At 39.4% G+C, this 16,957-nt stretch overlaps 1 protein-coding gene across 1 annotated transcript in view; it reads left to right on the forward strand.

Annotated features, from left to right (window-relative positions):
• Positions 1 to 6,878: 6,878 nt before the first annotated feature.
• tox (thymocyte selection-associated high mobility group box) overlaps positions 6,879 to 16,957 on the forward strand; it is a gene marked incomplete in the record, with an annotated part of 66,735 nt that continues 56,656 nt past the window's right edge. The window contains 1 exon segment of the mRNA XM_037681544.1: positions 6,879 to 7,424. Within this exon segment, the coding sequence (XP_037537472.1) occupies positions 7,320 to 7,424 (105 nt within the window).

Raw genomic sequence — 16,957 nt, forward strand, 5'->3', positions numbered from 1 at the left:
AGCATCATGGAGTCTGGTTCTAGTAAAAGTCTCTCCCGCAGTTGGTTACACAATGTTTTTTCTATTAGCTGATCAACTATAAGTCCATCCTCCAACGCCCCAAAGTCACAGAGTCTAGCCAACTCACGTAATGCGGAGGCGTAGTGGGCGACAGACTCACCCAGATGTTGGGTCCTTTGGCGGAACTCGAAGCGGTACATCTGCCGGCTCTGTCCGGAGCTGAAATGAGCCCTCAATGCGGCCGTGGCTGTGGCGTATTTATTATCCCGTAACGTGAGCGTGGCAAAGATTCGTTGACCCTCCTGCCCGAGACAATGGCGCAGGAGCAAGCGCTTCCTCACTTCCGCCAGCTCAGTGTGTCCCAAAGCCAGCAAATAATCCTCAAACGATGTCAGCCATCTGTCCCAGGGGACAGCTGGGTCACCGGGGACAGGCAGGAAAGGTGGCGACGGTGGTAAGGCGAGTTCGGACATCCTCGTCTGCCAAATGTAACGTCTGCAGATGACTCAAAGAACCACACCGTGTCGCTTCATTGCACCAAACTTTACTGAACCAAAACTCCCCCCACCCTCACAGTTTAACCCAAGCCGTAAAGCACGGCTATATCCCTTAAAGGCACAGTAACAAATCACTTACAGTGCATAACATCACAGAGTTCAAACAAAAACACCAAACAGTGATTTATAAACATAACAGTCACAGAATATGGTGTAACACCTGCAGTGTTTCTGTGTCTCCTCCTGCCTCAGCAGAAAATGCGCACAGGTGGAGGAGATGGAGATACCTCTGTGTTACTCGCTTGCCAGCTTAGCAGCTTAGTGCGGGCAGTTGTTGACCAGGGGGTTGATCATAAACATATATGTTAGGAGGATGTTTGAGAGGAGCGCTACGTAGCATCTTAGCTTAGCAGTAAGTGTGACGCTGTAAGACGCTGCAGGTGTAAGAGACGCTATGTGTTCAGGTGCATTAAAGTTGAAATGTCTTTAAAACCCCACACCTTATTGTCCTCAAAGCTTCATGAGAAACATCATTTAGATGAGTAGTGTTGAACACAAGTACAAAAGTCCAGTGGTGATGTTTTTTATTTCTCTATAAAGACAAATAGTGCCGATCTGACGCTCTGTATTAAAGTGTATTAAAGTTAAAATGTCTTTAAAACCCACAGATGAATTTACACAAACTTGATGAGAAACATGTTTTAAATGTGTGGAATTAAAGGAAATCTAGGTGAAATGTTGCTTTTTTGTATGTAAGGGAACACCTTTTTTTACGTGTGCACATGCACATGTGCACACACACACCTACCCACATCATTGTGTCCCCCCCACATTACGGATGCTTCTGACGCCCTTGTGTGATAAATGTACATATAGGCCGGTGAAGGCATTGAATTTTTAAGGGAAAGTCATACCAAAATAAAGAGCCCCCCCCCCCCCCCCCCCCCCCCAGCCATTGTCCAGGTGAGAGGTGTCATTCATCATCAGCTCGGTTGAGGTTCTGTCACATATCCACAGCCTTGGGGAAGGGAGGGGTGAGGAGACAGACAAAGCATCTTTGCTGTTTTCAAAACATTCCAGGAGGAGTTGAGATAAGTCCGGCATCAGGGCCACAGTTTGGGTCAGGCAGAACTCGTGAATTGTTGTTTCTGCCTTGTGTTCATTTGTAAGCATTTAACTCCTTAAAACAGCTGAAAGACAACAAGTTTTCGTTAATGAACACTTTGCTCAGTTGGCATTGTTTATTAACCATTCATTCAACCTTTATTTAAACAGATAAGTCACACTGAGCCTCGAAGTCTCATTTACAAGTGAGACCTGTATGGACAGACAATAAAAGTTTAAACTCTGTTTGAAGGTCAGCAGTGTGGTAATGAAAAAAAAATAATTTGCACACGAACACATAATGATGCCAACATTCAGCGCGGGGGGGGGGGGGGGGGGATACAAGGGCGGTGAGCAGTCAGAGACAACACACAGAGGCACTTCAGAGTTCAGATAAAATCACTAAGTTCAAATAGTTCCCTCTGGAGAGATCCGTGCACACTCGGGGGTGCCAAGGACGACCAGAGACAAATCCAGAGTCCTGAAATGATGACAGAATGTTTATTCAGCTGGGCTCCTCTGAAAAGTCCATGGAATTCCTCAGTAGGAGAGGAGGGAGAGGGTAGAGCATCAGGTTTACAAAACTTCCAGGCAGGTTGAGACAAGATGGCCCGTCAAGGCCAGTCAGGGAGCCGGATTCAGATAAACACGATTGTTTTGGGGACAGGCAGAACTTTAATGGCATCTACCTTGAGTCTGTGTCGGTCCACTCGGTTCCAAAATGTCCAAATTAAATGACCTTATCAGTGGAACGTGCCTGAGAATAATCCCCAAATCTGATCCATTCTGCCAAAAGTCTGGGTGCTCGAGGCACGAACCAAGCCATCATATAAGGCAGGGATCCAGACCAGGTCCAGATTTGCTGCCGACAACTTTCTTGTTTATTGATAGACCAGGAACCAGCCGAATCCAAAGAGGCTCTAAAGCAGTTTCACAGACAGGACAGAGCAAAAGCAAAGCGGAGAGGGAGAGGAGAAGACGTCCGCCCTTGAGAAGAGCAAGTGTTGAAAGAAGACCAGAAAGCTCATTTAAGACTTGTATTTTATTTTTCCTTATGTTTCATGCAGTGTTGTAGCTTCTTCTGGAGCTCAGAAGTCCTGAAAGGCTGAAGAGGAAAATATTTAATTTCCTCCTTGTTCTTAATGTCCTTTAACTTTTTGTCAAAAAGGGTTGCAAAAGATTTACCTTATAAACTGCCTAAAGATACAGTTTTTAATATTTTATGTATTCACAACAAACTAGTTAACGTTTTATAGTGATCTCAGCCTGAAATAAAAACAAATTTAAATACCTTTTTATTTTGTTACATTTCAGCTCCTTAAATGAGCCTTTAGTTATTAAAAAAAACCTTCTTCAAACCTTTTTTTTTGTAATCAACGTACTAATTATTTTATGGCAGTTTTATTAAAATGTATTTTTCCCCTTAGTATGCCCCAAAGGACTTTTGGACATGAAAAATAAAGAAATAAAGACCATGCAGCCTACCAGACTCTCTAGCTGAAAATAAGGCTTCATTTTTGGTCAAAGTTGCACGAGTTGGTCAATGGGAATTTATTTTTATTTAAAAGTTTAATTTCTAAAACACTACTTATGCACACTTGTGTGTGTTATTTTTTTTTTACTTTTACTGAATCATTTGAGCAGCTGCAGTCTGGTCCATCCAGCAGAGCCACATTTTCAGCCAACAAGAGTCAGCTGTAACTGAACTGTTTACAGTTACTAATGAACATACTCAAAGTCAGTATGGTGCAATGCATTGTGGTCTAGACAGGGTCTTGCCTACTTTCAGTTTGTTGAAATACATCTAGTCTAAATAGTGTTCATATCTACCTCTGTTCCAGCTGTGCTCTGCAGTCATTCCAACACCTGGAAACATTGCACATTGCTATCAACATAAAATACCAATAAAATTAATTTATGAAAAGGCTTGTTTATACAAGTAATTTAAAAAGCCAGTGTAACGGACCCAAACAACAGAGCTGGACACCAGCCAGAAATAGTCACTAAAGAAGCACAAGGTGCCAGATTTTATGCATGCACAATAGTTACTGTAAAAAGGTTGACAAGCCCTGGAGAGGCCAATTCTTCAGCAAGTGGATCTTTTTTATTTACTAAATGGTTTACTCGTGCAAAATGTAAGGGGGCTTTTGCTCTTTGCAGCCAAACTAATACAGTTGAGTCAGTTGAGACGTCCAGCCGCGATATGACACGTCTCTTCCAAATAAACTGCAGCCTCTGTCTGTGATTTTTACATTGTCCCTCAAATGTAAAAGTGGAGCACCACCTAATGATGTGGGGGCTAATATAAAAATCCATAGTATAATGATAGAGGTAAAAAAAACATTACTGAAAGGACTGCATTATTGTATGGTACAATAAGGGACTGTCCATCCATCTATCCTTCCATCATCCATTCATTCATCCATCCATCCATCATCTTTACCCGCTTCTTCCTGTTTGAGTCGCGGGGGTCACTGGTGTCCATGTCCAGCAGTCACTGTGCGAGAGGCGGCGGACACCCTGGACAGGTCTCCAGTCCAACACAGGGCTAAATGAAGGACCAGCAGATACATTTACGATGGTCGATTTTCCCCAGAAGAACACCAGAGGGCAGGAATGTTACTGTGAGGTTACGGGAACCTTTGAAATAATTATGACAACATCAACAAAATCAAAAGGTACAACACAGTTTTTATACAGCTTCAAACTTAAAGTAATGGTTCAGACTGTTTGAAGAGAAAATCTGTGGCAAAGTTATGAAGAAACAATATCTTACCTGTTGTAGATTGACCAGCTAGCAGTAAGTGTGAGTGAGGTCAACAGCAAAGAGTATCACTGCAATATTACAACTCTCATCTTATTGATGTCATAGCAGTTCATTCAAATGCCAAAATGAAAGATGTACTAGCAGCTAGCTGTAGCACTTCTGTTGCGGCTGGTGGCACTTCCTGCATAAACTGCTATAAAATATGTGCGATTTGAGTTGTTTTAAACAACTGCAGGAAAATTTTGCCTTCTGAACTAATAGCTTTTATCCAAACTGAAGTCATTTAAAGAGCTATTTATGACAGGTAAGATATTAACTGTTCATAACCTTTCTACAGAAACACACAGTAAGACACATAAAGGAGAAGATTTTTTTTCCCGCATATGTATTGAAACTGAGTGTAGAAGCAATAAACATATGGGTGGATTTGAATGAGAAAATGTGTGTGTGTGTGTGCGTCATGTGCAGTAGAGTAATAAACAGTTCACTATAAAATAATGATGAGATTGGGTGAGTGAAGCAACACAAAATATTTAAATCAGAGCTATTGCAAATGGTCACAAGATGATAAAGCTTTTTTTTCTTGCTATATACTTGTATGTTGTAAAGATTTTTTTGACCCAACATGTTTCTAAATGAAATTCTTTTTGCTGATTTCCTTCTCTTTTATAGCATCATCTGTCACGCTGAGAAAGCTGTAGCCGTTTTTATTCAACGGTGGATTGCTGTGCCGTGAATCTACAATGTATTCGCCCAACATGAAGAGTCACACATCATTCAAACACTTCTGTACAGTTTCCACCCCAACATACGACAGAGTTTCCTGCATGGGAGTCTGAAGAAAGTAAAAAAAAATAAAAATAAAAATACAGGAAAACAAGAGTGAGCATGTGTGTGTTCTGTTTGTACTTGTGTATGTTGCAGTCGTGCACTGGAATCTGTGCTCAGATCACAGTTTGTGTGCGAGTTAGGATTTTAACATGTGTGTTCAATTGGTTTAGTGAGTTTTATAGGGAGGAACTGTGTGGGGGAGGAGAATGTGAAAGTGAATTATGCCTTTTTTCAAAGGGGAGGGGTGCATATATGTATGTGTGTATGTGGGGGATGGGTGACGCACACTGTATGTTCACTAAGTATATGTAGGCTTGTGTGTGTGGTAAAGCAGAAAATGCAGTAGTTGTGTGTACACAAACATGCAACGTTCACATGCATTAGTCTATATTTACTGTGTTCGGCTGTGTGGTCCATATACATGTGCTTGAGTGTGTGTGTTAGCATGAAGAGTTTAATGATGTAAGGGTGTGCCAGTTCTTTAAGTGTTGGAGCTCGTTTTTTTTCATATGCATGCGTGGCCATCTGTCTGCTGTAAAACTGAGGGTTTGTGAAATATGTGTGTGTGTGTGCATTTAGCTGCAGAGGGTCTCTTTGTTTATGGGCATCACTGAACAGGAATTTATTTGCAGATAACACTCACTCTGGAAAACATAAAATAAATGTGCATCACTTTGTAATGAGTATTTGTTCTTTGTCTCTTGAAACACTGTTACAGTGTAACCTCACTGGTTATACTCTCAACATTAATTTCCATTGTTCTAATGTTTTTCACTTTGTGTGTTCATGTGACTGTCTGGCAACAAAATATCGCATGAACCACCATAGAAATTTAGTAGAAACTTTTAGAAAGTAACCATTTGACGTCCATCTAACTTTTTGAGTCAATCTGATTTTAGATGGCTGCCACAGCCATCTGACCGTAAACACAAAAATGTCTACTCTTTAGTCCATTTATAGATATTGACTCAATTTTAATGTGGTAGCAGCTGACACTGTGTGGCACTTTACCTGCTTTCTCCACTTTTCAGGTCACTTTTTGTATCAGACGACTCACGGCTGCCTATTGAGTCAATTGTGGGGTTAAAAACCGAAGAAATATTTAAAAAAATAATAATTAAAGGGCACTCATAAAAGCTCAAAGGGATATTGATTAAGACCACCTGAAAGGAAGACAAAATGTGGCTCCTTGGAAGCAAATTTTTAAAAATGGGTCTGACAAGATTTTTACATGTATGTGTAAGTGAACACTCAGAGCAACATACAGTTTTAGATAGCCCTAAGCTGAAAATATAAAGAAACAAACAGGTATTGATTTTTTTTCAGACATATTAATTAAGGCTGCAAAAAAACAACAAAAAAAAAACTATTTGTTTTTGTGACATTCTCCTCTAGATGGAGCACGTGCTTCCATTCAGCAGACACTTTAATGCTGTCCTACCAAAATAAAACCACTCTTAAGGGCGTGTTAGCAGTGACTATTACTGCACGACAGACATAAAACATCAGTAAGGTTGATAATTATATTCAACGTATTAATCTGAGTCTGTCTTTGCTATATCACCCCACATCTTTTATATTCTTCATGGCGGAACGCGGTGTTTTATTTTGTAACCAAACAGACTTCCGGTTTGATGCAGCTAACTTTCGCTAGCTTGTGAGGTCGGCTCTTTGTATGAGCGGTGCGCGCGCGGAGGCAGAGCAGCGTTCAGAGTCCCAGCCCGGCACGGACAGGTTCAGCGACGTCCTCTATCCTAACCGGACTCCGCCACAGGACGCGGGCAAAACGAAGGAAGAACGCAGTTTTTTTTTAAAGCGCCCCTCTTATTTGACCGTTTAACGACAGGAGTGCGTTTACCGGGAACTTTGGTCCTCAGAGCAGCCGTTACTGGAGCATGGAAGCCGGCGTGTAGAGAAGTGCGTCAGCCCCAAACTTCAGACTTTTACAGCAGGTTTATTTTAAAAACTAACCTGCATAAAACTTTTAAAACCCCCGCTCCTTATGGACTCAGGTTGTTTCCCAGTGTTGTTTCACACAGGCTAAACATTTTTAAACTACTCAGTTGCTCCTAGTTGAAAGCAAAGCCCAGCAGAGCCGGGACGTGGATGTATTTCCAGCCATGGATGTAACAGTTTACCCACCTCCTCCTCAGCCTCTGTCCGCCTCAGAACACACCAGACTGGGCCAGCTCTCCTACCCTGACCCGCCGTTTGGGACCAGCAAGGTTGGTGCTTCTTGTTACCATCAAGGGTTACTTCGTGCTCTCCTGTCCTTATACTTCCTTTAGATTCAATTAAATGGTAATTAATTGCCCTATTCGGCTCATTTTAGTTGGTATCTGCATTAAGTGGTGTTTATTCTTTTCTTCTTAGTAATGTAATAATTAAAACTTCATCCCCGATCATTTAAACTGACAAAAGGAATCCAAAAAACAAAGTACCAAGAGTTCAAAATGCTGTTCTGTTGAGATGCATAACAGGCAGAGCATTTTGAGGACCACCATGTCCAATAAACCTCTGGTGGGCTTCAAATCTGCTGTTCTTCCCTCCACAGAGGCCAAAGGTCAGAGTCAAATCCACAACACAAACCAGGGCTTAATCCCATATTCCAGCACTTCTGAATCAGGATGACTGGATCCTTGAGTTGTTTTTAATTTTCCGTGTGGTTATCTTTAATTAAATGTATACGCAGAGGGGGTGCTTTTCAAAATGCGTGGGTAACTCAACACACACAGACACAAGAAGGCCAGTGATAAACTGCTTAATTATTTAATTGGGTGCAGCTGATGTGTTGTCTTCAGTCATAGTTAGATTTAATAATACATGCTCATTTTTGTGGTTTTGAAAGTAGTTAGATAATAGAAGAAAAAACTAGATCTGTTCCGCATTTATGTATTCATTTAGCTGTTTTCCCGCTAAGATGTACTCATTCTTTGTGGGTTTCTGTCCCGTTTATGTTTCAAGTTTATGTAAATCAACTTTATTGTTATGACATGTGAAGACAGTATTTGTGTCGCTGTAGTGACACCAGGTCATTTTAATATGGCAGCACTAAAGAGACAAATATGAGTGTGAAATGAAACTTTATCTTTGGTTATATATATTCAAAACCTTCCCCGACTCAGATGTGTCATAGTGTTTATTTTTGGGGTAAATGATATTATAATAGAATATTTTCTACAAGGATCTCAACCACAATTGATAGATTCTGTACAATGACCTGAATTTACTGAATTCTTTCTCGTACATATTTGAATACTTAATTTTTATGTATCTCATAAAATCACAATATAGAAGAGAGGAGCTGAAAGAACAGCAACATGCTAACATTACAATTACGCCAATTAATAATGACCACAACTACCGTTAGAATATTTTAATGTATTTATAACATGTTTTATCTCTCGTTACATTTGTCACAAAAAAAAAAAAAATGCTGTTATGGTTGTTACATTTTATTTTGTTTGTGTAAATCATGCCAAGACCCTGAACTTGATGTGGGGTCCCGACTCCACTTTGAGAACCACTGGTGTAACCCACCCTACACACAGTAGTAACCAGTCCAGTTTCATGTCATTCACCTTTTTTCCCCATTTTGCATACTTAAATACAGTTTAATATACTTTAGTACAGTTTAGCGTATCATTTAGTGTATTATTTAGTGTTCGTTTAGCGTATATCTTAGTGTGTATCTTAGCTTCTTATGTACTGTTCTTTGTACATTTTTGCTATTGTTGGGTGTAACTGGGACCTTGAGTACACAATTTCGTTCCACCTCATGTACCACATGTGATGTGAATGACAATAAAGAGAACTTGAACTTGAATAGCCAGCACTCTATGAATTTCTTGTGTATTTTATTTTATTTTATATTATATTCAAGGTTCTGTATTTGGCATTCCACCACCATGTGGTACATGTGGTGGAACAGAATTGTGTGCACAGGACCCCAGTTACATCCAACAAAAGTATAAAATGCAAAAGAAAAACAGTAATAAGATCTAAGATATGAACTAAGAAAACCGTTAATAAAATACACAAAGCACTAGTAGCATAAAAACAATACGCCGAACAGCAGCATATATTATTACATTTTACTTTAGCTGCGTATAGTTCATAAGAAACAGCTGAAAAAGGTGAGTGAGTTTTTATTTTAAAACACGTTTAGTCTGAACTTTGAATGCACGTCTTTAAACTTGGTAGTTCTCCGAGGTGACAACCATAATTAATCCTGTTGTAAATGCAAACAGTGATGTTCTCTAATGCAGTTTCCAGCCCAAACGTTCTAGAGGTGTTAATTTGGGATAAACTAAACGTTTCAGTCACCAGACAAAATCTCTGTGAAATACGACTGAACCTATCGAGGGGAAAATGCTTCTCTGTTGGAAATACACATTCTTCTAGTTCTGTTTGATCTGCTAAAGATAAATGTACCTCTTTGGTGTCTGCAGTTGTCTCAGACGTTTTTTTTCTGACAGCTGAACTACATCGTTTGATCTTCATATTATCTCTGGCAAAAAGTATTTTGATCAGTCAAGTAATAAATAAGCAATGATTTGACAACTACATGTTTTCAGCTTTTTGAGGCTTTTCAAAAAGCCTGAGTGGATCCTGTTTGGCTATACAGATAAAGCTGCTGTAAAACATTTCGTGTGATTCATAGTATAGAATTATTAGATGTGTAATAGTGCACAAATGTTATTGTTTATTGACAAAGTGTAGAAAAAGAAACACTGCAACTTCAGGTCTAGATCTGAGGTGTGACGTGCAGCAATGGTGGCTCACACAAACGTAATGGTTGAGTTTCCTGTCTTTGCACTGTTAAACTAACGTTAGCAGATTGTAACGAAGAGGAGGTTCAACCCAGTGGTGTAGTCTATGTGATACGCAGGTGTATAGAGTACATCCACTAGAAAAGCTTGGGAAATCAAGTATACCCACTTGTAATAGGCAATGATGGCATGGGCTCGTGTCATTGTTAACACATTTAGAACATTTTATAGACACATTTAGTTGGTTCAAACCTGTTTTTGTATAATTAATACTTCTGTATGTACTACTTACAGTAATACTTGAACATGTTTTACTTTGATACTGTTTTGTAAATTCTATAACATGTTTTTAATACAAAGCCAACTCTTGTGCAAAGTTTGTTGTACGTTTATTCAAATATAAACATCAGAGACATTTGTAAATGTTCAATACGCTTAAAAATCAAACTAAATTGACAATTACATTGTACTAACCGGTGTACTTTGGTTTCTAAGCACAGTATACCCACTAAGAACCCCCTCTGTTCTAAACTGGTGATAATTACATGTGTTTTTAACAAACTGGTTAAAATAAAAAAGTCATTCAGTTACTTTCAACTCTGAAGCTGTTTGTGAACGATGACATGCAGGCGGGGCATGAAATGAACTGATCCTACGTCGAGCCTTTGTTTTAATATTTTCCTCTTTTAATATAATTGTCTGCTGCTGAAAGGAGAATGAAAGTGTTTTTTCCTCGCTGTATTTGTTTGTGGATCAGTCCGTTACCAAAATATCTCATGAACCAGTGGACAACTAATTAACTTTGAGTCATCTTGATTCAATATGGCTGCCAGCGCCAACTGACCTGGCATAACACAAAAATGACAATAAAAGAGTCAGTGTTACAGACACCAACTTAAAATTTGTTGTGTTAGTTGCTGAGATTGATCCCAACGCATATGGTAATTGATCGCAAGATCTTTAAAATGTTGCCATTAATTATATAAAGTCAACTGTTCTGTTTGTTAAAATGATTTCCTAAACTACTGGACATATTTTAATGAAACTTTCAGGAAGTAATCACTGAGCGAACCTCTGGAACTGATCACCATCTGGAGCCACTCCAATTCAAGATGGCTGCCACAGCCAGCTAACCTCAGGAGACACTGTCATTCCCCCATCTGTTACGGAAGGACGATCCGCAGTGCACTTCCGGGTCGCACGGATCGCCGTCGTTTATGAATAAAAACTGTCTTAATTCACTTAGAAAAGTACGTGCTCTATCTCCACTGATCTTCATGTAGCTAATTTACGCCACTCGTATTTCTGTTACAAATCATTAAGATGATATGCGACGCGTTAGACCTGACCCCCAGCCTGGGCTGAATGAGAAAAACCTGCAAGATACAGAATTAATTATTTCCATGGTGAAACGGCGCCGCTCAGTGGTGAAGCTGCGTATCATTTTAACCATGACGTAAGTATGTCAATGATTTTAACGGAAATACGAGTGGCGTAAATTAGCAACATGAAAATCAGCGGAGATAGAGCACGTACTTTTCTAAGTAAATTAAGACGGTTCTTATTCATAAACGGAATGATACCAGTACATTTTCCTTAATCTAGCTTATTCAAAGGTGATCCGTACGACCCGGAAGAATTCCTTTTAGTGCATGCGCAAATGAGCAACACTACGGATCGGGGAATGGCAGACACAACAAGGATATAACAGATATTGAGCTAAAATTTGGTGTGGTAGTAGCTGAGAGAGATCCACAAAGATCCCTCAAGATCTGTTATTATAACTTCAGTTTTGTATGTTCCTATAAGCGCTTCATGTTGTTTTAACGTCAGAATCATTATTGGAAAGCTCTTTACCGTGTTGTATCAGTTGCTGGTGTGTGCAGTTGTTTCAGTAAGCGGGAAGCAGAGATAGACGGTAGATGCTGGGGATGTGGAGAAAGAGAGTTGTGTGGTTGGGGGTAGGGAGCGGAGAGAGAGACGGAGGGTTGTTGGGGGTAGGGATGTTGTAGATGAGAGAGAAAGAGTGACAGAAAGAGCGTGCGGTGGGGGTGGGGCCTCTAAGACTATATTTCTCTGTGTGTGTCTTTTGATTCACGGCTCTGTCGGCCTGATAGACGAGATCATATTACTGTGTGGCGGAACAGAAAGAGAGAGAACGTAGAGAGGAAGAGAAAAGGGAGAGAGGCAGGAAGTGGGAGGAGAAACAAGGAAGCAGAGGAGAAAAAACCGAGAGGAAAGAAAAAGTACAAACAGTGGAGCTCTACATGTTCTACTTAAATACAACAGAGATATCAGTGGGCACATATTATTCTGATGAGTACATTGATGATGATGAACCTAATCGTTGAATCCCTGAAGACGATTCTGCACAAACCCTGGTCAGAGCTGCTGAACTGGGCTCAGTCCACTCGTCCTGCAGGCACTTGTTAAACATAATGTTTTGCATCGTTCATATTGGTTTCTTGTTTCACTGCAGCAGAAGAAACGGGAAAAGAGATAGAAAATGTTTTTATTGTTTGGACACACTAAAAAAAGAGGATTTAAGGGAGTGTGTAGTTGAACAAAATGTACTGTAGAAACTATAAAAATGCTACAACGAAACATTTAATTACTATGTTATTATTGAATAGATCAGCCAAGACTTTGTATTCACTGCCTATAATATAGAGCACACATACTATACAGACTTTTTGATGTAAAAATAATAGCGTCTAGAAACTATGGCCTGATTTAGGCTTCAATATGTTTATACAGTAGTCCCTTGATTATCACGGGGATTATGTTACACCCCCCCCCCCCCCCCCCCGGCTGCTGCTGTTTAATATAGCATATTATTTTACATTATTATTGTTTAGCATATATCTTAGGTCCTTAAATACTGTTTCTTTTTTAATACTTTAGATTGTTGCTATTTTTGGGTGTAACTAAGACCTTGAGTTCACAGTTTCGTTCCTCCTCGTGTACCACATGTGACGAGAAAATGACAATAAAGAACCTTGATAGGCGAAAAACTGCAAAGTAGGAACGCTATATTTATTTTAGTATTTATATTAGGGATGGGGCCGATCCGGTATCGGCATAATTTACATATCGGATTTTTCTGATCCAACCTTCAGAAATTTCCGATGTCTGTGTCTGTTGAAACTTCTCATGTGATTCCCTGCCAGCTGCTCTGCAGGTTGGCTTCAAACTATGGAATGGATTTCCTGAACGGAGACGTGTCTCATGAACCCAGAGTAATAAGACCCGCCTCACATTCTGGAAATCCATTTCATAGTTTGCAGCCAGCTACAACGTGAGCAGAGCAGCACTGTGGCTAACAGCTAACAAACTTTTCATCTAATCATGTCCGCTGTGTGGAAGTATTTTACACTAAACACCACAAAACAAGACAGCAACGTGCAATGTCTGCAGAGCCATAGCGCCACATTAAACCGCAGTAAAGTTAGTTTTACGTTGGACATTCAAGCTCCGTGACTTCAGCGGTCTGCTCCTCTCCCTGAACCCGAAGCAGGCAGCCCGACCCCGACCAGCCACGCCCAATCTGCCCCGCTCAGTCTGCCCATCTCTGAGGAGGGACAGACTGAGCGTGGTTAACCAAAATCAGACCGCCCGCCCGCATTGAACAAGAAGAAGACACTGAAGCCACAGAGCTCGAAAGTTTACTGAGAAGTTGCTAAACTTCATCATAATTAAGGACCAACCACTATCAGTTGTAGAAAATGAAGGATTTCACAGTGTGATACTTGCAGCCAAGATATAGTTTACCCTCCAGGAGATATTTATCAGTACAACAGTAGACAATTATAAAAAACATATGATTTGAAAATTATATAAAAACAAAACAAAAACAGCTACATTATAAAGTGATGTAAAATACTAAAAACAGGAACATTTCTGTTGGTTTATGCCATGAAATTGAAAAAAAATGTTTGAAGCCATTTAATATTTTATTTTATTTTATTAATTTATTCATTTATTCATTTAAAAGAAACAAAATAAGCAAAACAAATTAATCAAAAAAGAAAACTCTGAATGAAAAGAGTGCAAAAAGAAAAAAAAACAATTCTTATATCTCCCCCTTATTTAAAAATAAATAAAATAACTAAACAATCACCTAAATTAATCACTTTAATATCCACTTTAAAGCTAGGAATAAAAACAAACATGTTTTGTGTTAGCAGAATTTAATTCTAACTTTAAAACTTATCCAACATTAATAAAACTTACCTCAAGTTGCCTTTTTGGTCATGCATGCATATATTTGTACAAATTGTACTTGAGAGGAGATTATTACAGCCTCATATAAAGTCAATGATGATATTGGAACTGGATCGGTATTGACCGATATCCAGATTTAGGTATCGGGATCAAATCGGAAGTAAAAAAAAAAAAAGAAGTGGATTGGTGCATTGATATATATTTTAAGGCTTTATAAATCCTTACAATGTTCTAAACTCTTAAACATACATAATTTTAACAACATATGTATATGTACTGTACAATACTGCAAAATTTTACTCAGCACCTCAGCAGAACAACAGCTCAGTTCCAGTTGGGCTCAGTTCTGGTTCGGCAGACCTATCCTGCAGCATGAAGCGCACGGCCCCGTCCAGGTTGATGTGCGCGTGGATAATTGAGCTTCAGGAAGCTTCAGGATTATTTGTAACTTTTCTGAAAGTTCTGTGAGCTTAGCGTAGATATGCGTTGCAAAACTTGCCCTCCATTTTGGAAGAAAGCAGCGGCCGGAAGCACTGTTGGATTCTGGGTAGTGTAGTTGTTTTGACTGGCCTTATAGTGTGGGCTTATTGAAAGAAAACTACAAAATGGCAGCACCTGTCAGAAGTTTTTTAAAAATCTTTTTATCCTGTACCATCTAATCACGTGAGTAATATTAAAGTTGACAATTGTTGAAAAACTGCGAAAGAGCGAGTCTGTGAAAGTTGAACAGTGAAGTAGTGAGGGACTACTGTATATCAATATGTCTTGATGTTCAGTAAAAATCCTAAACCAAAGTAAAGTATATTTTATTTGTACAGATAAGTTGTGCTGTAATTTGTACTCTACCATATTTTTCGGCCTATAAGTCACAGTTTTGCATAATTTACATGTCCTGTGACGTATACACCCAAGCGACATTTTTATGGATTTTTTCCCATATTTATAAACTAATTTTTGGCTGAGATGTGACTGTTTTCATTCATTCTGACTGAAAATATTGAACTCTACCGTTTTCAGCCACTAGATGGCACTCGAGCAGTGTGGCATGCTGTTTTGTCATGCAATAGGTAAAAGTGGCTATTAATGACACAATCAGCTTGCCATAAGCTGCCATCTTCATCTAGCTCCGGGATCGTGCTTGGAGCAACCGTCAAATCGGCTTAATTTTGCTGCGCTGCCCTGGCAAAATGCAGCTAATTTGACCACTGCGGTGCATTTATTAAGCAAAAGTTCAACTGAGACACACCTTTGCTATAATGTCGAGCAAACAAATAAATGTTTTAGGTGCTTATCTTGTTAAATTTAGAAGAAATGCACTGCATTCCTCCTTCCTGATTTCCTCCCTCTTCACGTTCCTGGAGCACCGAGGCAGCGAACACTTTTGAAATGCAGCTGATTTTACCATTAAAGTGCATTTATTAAGAAAAAGGTAGACTGAGACACACCTTTGCTATAATTTCAAGCAAACAAATTGTTTTTAAGTGTTATTCTTGTTAAAATCCTCCCGTGCACGCTCCTGCGGCCGCCATTTGGCAGCCAATCGATTTTTGGCACAACACGGGCCCACATTTCCAAGTTATCAGCAGTGGCGTGTAACAAACGTGACGCATCAGGTGTGATGACTATAGATGCGACTTGTACAGCGAAGCGACTTATTTATGTTTTTTCCCACTTTATTAGACATATTTGGACTGATGCGACTTATACGGCGAAGTGACGTTTACGGTGGTAAATACGGTAGTTATAATTCAACTGGTGTTTGGCAGGTATGAAGCTATAATGAAGCATGTGTAAACGTCGGCCTTAACATTAATTTGTTTGTATTTTGTTAATCTACATAGCGGGAATCAAAAACTCTACACAGATAATGAAACTTTTTCACCACCTTTCTTGTAAAGCTAAAGGTGCCTCCACCGTGTTCTGCTCCTCAGGTCTAGTCATTTATATTTACTGAAAGTTGCAAAGCAGTAAAGTTAATATAATTACTGATCACGTCAAACAAACTAAGTGCTGCACTACTTGCAGTGCTCTGCTGTATTAAACGTATTGGATTTGAATAGCATGTTGTCATCAATTGTAAGGCCAGATTGTGGTGCATGTTTTGCACAGGATATATTCTCTTCCTCTGTGGAGCCAGTTTTGAAAATAATTTATTTTGAATAAATTGGATATTTATTGTGTCACTGTACTTGTCACCGGTACTTGTGTCTAGCTTAATTGTGAACAGACTTGATAAATGGATAAACAGAAGAAACTGTGTGAAATGAGTGAAATGTCAAACTGTAACATCTTTAGTATATTTGATAAAATACACAGTGAACAGTTGTTTTGAACGTATGGCTTTGTGAAAGAAGGAAGAATTAGGCAAGAAGAGACAAGATGGGATGAATCAGAGAAAGTAGGAAACGAAGGAAAGAGGGAGAGAGAGAGAGAGAGAGAGCGAGAGAGAAAGAGAGAGGGCCTAATGTAAACATAATGATTGTGAAAGCTGGGTGAGGTATTTCTAAAGCAAATAGAGAGAAGAGAGAACATTATGGAAAGAAGTGGGTGACTGAGTGAAACTGCATGGAAATCTGCAGCGTTGTCAGTGGATTTGGGGAGGTTTGTGAAAACTAGAGATGCTCTAAGAGGGACAAATAAAGGAGAAAATGAGTGAGAAGAATAAATACTGTATCTTCTCACTCATTTTCTCCTACTTTCATTCAACCTTTAGCTTCTCTAGTTTTCACAAACCTCCCCAAATCCACTGACAACGCTGCAGA

The sequence above is a fragment of the Nematolebias whitei genome, chromosome 9 (assembly GCF_014905685.2).
Source record: "Nematolebias whitei isolate Nwh7 chromosome 9, NemWhi1, whole genome shotgun sequence".
Lineage (NCBI taxonomy): Eukaryota > Metazoa > Chordata > Actinopteri > Cyprinodontiformes > Rivulidae > Nematolebias > Nematolebias whitei.